General features: G+C 38.5%; 1 protein-coding gene across 2 annotated transcripts; it reads left to right on the top strand.

The window, feature by feature from the left end:
- The first annotated feature begins 298 nt into the window (after positions 1-298).
- On the top strand, positions 299-2,333 carry LOC121251418 (secoisolariciresinol dehydrogenase-like). Of its 2 annotated transcripts, none has more exons than XM_041150671.1 (3): positions 299-509; positions 633-707; positions 1,480-2,333. In XM_041150671.1, the coding sequence occupies exons 1-3, from the start codon at positions 490-492 to the stop codon at positions 2,294-2,296; spliced, it is 912 nt and encodes a 303-aa protein (XP_041006605.1). In that variant the 5' UTR covers positions 299-489; the 3' UTR covers positions 2,297-2,333. The 2 variants fall into 2 exon arrangements, with proteins under 2 accessions (XP_041006605.1, XP_041006606.1); XM_041150672.1 differs by having other exon boundaries at positions 300-509; positions 1,483-2,333.
- Positions 2,334-2,816: the final 483 nt, after the last annotated feature.

The following is a 2,816-nucleotide window of genomic DNA, read 5'->3' as shown; positions in this document are numbered from 1 at the left end:
TTCATCTTCTTAATTGTTATTATTTTCTAATTATTTTATGACATATTATTAGATGATTAAAAATTATTTTTTATATTTTATTTATAATTATCATCTAATGTTATATTATAAAATAATACGATAAATAGATTTTTTTTTTTAAATTAATTAAACATGGTAGCGAAAGAAGACGCAATTGAAGTATCTAATTTGTTCTACCCTATAAAAAATATCAAATAAAAAAATATATATGACCACTTTCTTTACTCTTTCAAGCATGATGATCATTAAATAGGACAGGTCACAAATGCCGTGTTCAATGTTCAAGCTCTCTCTCTCTCTCTCGCATGGAAATGTGTGTCTAATACTAGTACCGCAAAAACGTTTTCTTTCCTCCCTCAATATATACTTTGCTTCCCATCTTCCAGCGGCAGTGAGAGAGTTTTTGAGATCCAACAAGGGTCTAACACTTATAATCTAGTGCTCTTCCTTTGGATCTCTGCCATCGACATGCTCAAATCATTAGCCAGGTCTGCACAGTTAACGGCTCAAACCTAATATATTATCTCTTGCTCCTATTTCTGCGTTTGTGCATTTCTTCCCACTTATTACATACAATTAATATCTGTTAATTTGGCTTTGGGCTTTTGCAGAGACTTCAAGTTTATGAGTAATGCTTTGCTTTGTAAGCGTACTACGAGATTTTATTCAACAGGAGGCAGAGGAAGGTAAGTAACAAGTTCTTTTACTAGTTCACTCCTCATCTCTCCTTACTGGATTTACGTTTTGGTTTTGATCTTTTCTTATCCTTTATGGTTCTCTCCAAAATAAAAATAAAAAAAATGATTCAAATATATATGGTTTTAAAAATCCATCAAGCAGGTGGAAGGTCCGAAGACCAGATTTTTGTTTTTCAACGTAAACCAAATCTTTAAAGGGACTCGAGAAAGGACTAAACTTGAACTCATGAATATATCGATTAGACTCGTTATGTTTTTAAAAAAATACATATATATATATATATATATATATATATATGTCACACCCAGTTTTGTTTTCACACATTTCGTGGTTGTGGTGTTTGTTCTACTTTGTCCTTTTAGTTTTAGATGGGTTAGAAAAGTTTAATTTTGTGTCACACAGCGCGCTTATGATCAGCTCCATAAATAAGGTGCTTAATTAATTGCATATATAGACATGATTGTAACTATAGCTATCAGTCCCTCCCCATTGCGATCAGTGATGGGTGCTTGCCAAATCACTTTTAAACCGATCGACCCAGATAATTAGAATGTAACAAATCGTGAATTAAGCACTTAAAATTGCAGTAATGGCAATCTACTTAAATTAGCACATACATCTGAGTTTTCAATATTAAAGACTTGAAAAAAGAACAGGAATTAGGAGGCTCTGATCATTTCATAAACATATATAGCTCCCTCTCAAACCCGAGGAGGAGACTTGCGGTGATTGATACTTCGGCTTTTCTCTCCCAAAAAGCAGGCTAGAAGGAAAAGTTGCCCTAATAACAGGGGCGGCAAGCGGGCTTGGTAGGGCCACTGCCCAAGAATTCATTCAGCATGGGGCCCAAGTCGTCATTGCCGATATAGACACTGAGCTTGGCCCAAAGGTCGCTAATGACCTGGGCCCTGCAGCTCACTTTGTGGAATGCGACGTGACCGTGGAGTCTCAAGTAGAGGACGCAGTCAATGCCGCGGTGTCCCGCCATAAAAAACTTGACATAATGTACAACAATGCCGGAATAGCAGGCACGTCGATGCCACCGAGCATTGCGGAGATGGACCTTAAGGAGTTTGACCGGGTGATGGAGATCAACGTGCGAGGCGTGGTTGCGGGGATAAAGCATGCAGCGAGAGTGATGATACCGATGGGGTCGGGTTCCATTCTGTGTACGTCTAGCATAAGTGGGGTAATGGGAGGGCTGGGGCCACACCCATATACGATATCCAAGTATACAATAAATGGGATAGTGAAGTCGGTGGCCAGTGAGCTATGCGGAGCTGGGGTGAGGATAAATTGCATTTCACCGGCACCGATTCCAACTCCAATGGCGGTGGGCCAAATAGGCAAATTTTACAAAGGGGCGACAAAGGAGCAAGTGGTGGGAATAGTGAATGGGCTCGGGGAGCTGAAGGGGGCTAAGTGTGAAGAAATAGACGTTGCCCGGGCAGCCTTGTATTTGGCATCAGACGAAGCCAAGTATGTAACAGGTCATAACCTGGTCGTGGATGGAGGTTTCACTTGCTATAAAAATCTTAGGTTCCCTTCTCCTGATCATGATCATCAGATTGTGTAACGACACATGATATGATATATATACATATAATTGGTATTGTCATCCTGGCGGAGGCATATTATATGCAATTGCATGCAGCATGTCTTTGCTCTTGATCTTCAGCCAGCTAGCCAGCTTAATTTTCAAATTGATATTATCAGAATCAGCTTCTTTTCCGTTTTAATTCATCCGTGACTCATGAATTAATTAATTGATCATGTTTAGATTATAAATTATATATATAGCTGGACACGTATTGATTATTATAAGCGCGATATGAATAATATTCTAAAGCCATATATATATATATATATATATATATAGTACTGCTATATATTCTAATTATACGATCCAGTTATATCATGTAATCATGCATGTAGCTAGCTAGGTATATATATTATTAATTAATTAATGGACGTCCGACGACACAACTCGATCGGGCTTAGTCAGGGCCTGAAGCGTACGTTTCTATATGCTCAATTAACAGCCCTTCAAAATGTAACCCGGCCCCGGCCGTAGATGAACTCACTCAACCAGGCCA

This window comes from Juglans microcarpa x Juglans regia, chromosome 2S (genome assembly GCF_004785595.1).
Source record: "Juglans microcarpa x Juglans regia isolate MS1-56 chromosome 2S, Jm3101_v1.0, whole genome shotgun sequence".
NCBI classification, from domain to species: Eukaryota; Viridiplantae; Streptophyta; class Magnoliopsida; order Fagales; family Juglandaceae; genus Juglans; species Juglans microcarpa x Juglans regia.
Note: the sequence above shows the minus strand (reverse complement) of the source record. Positions and strands in the feature narration are given on the sequence as shown.

Coding starts and splice junctions, on each gene's coding strand:
- LOC121251418 (XM_041150671.1), top strand. CDS start 490: ATGCTCAAATCATTAGCCAG. Junction 510..632: donor ATGCTCAAATCATTAGCCAG/GTCTGCACAGTT, acceptor GGGCTTTTGCAG/AGACTTCAAGTTTATGAGTA. Junction 708..1,479: donor TCAACAGGAGGCAGAGGAAG/GTAAGTAACAAG, acceptor TCTCCCAAAAAG/CAGGCTAGAAGGAAAAGTTG.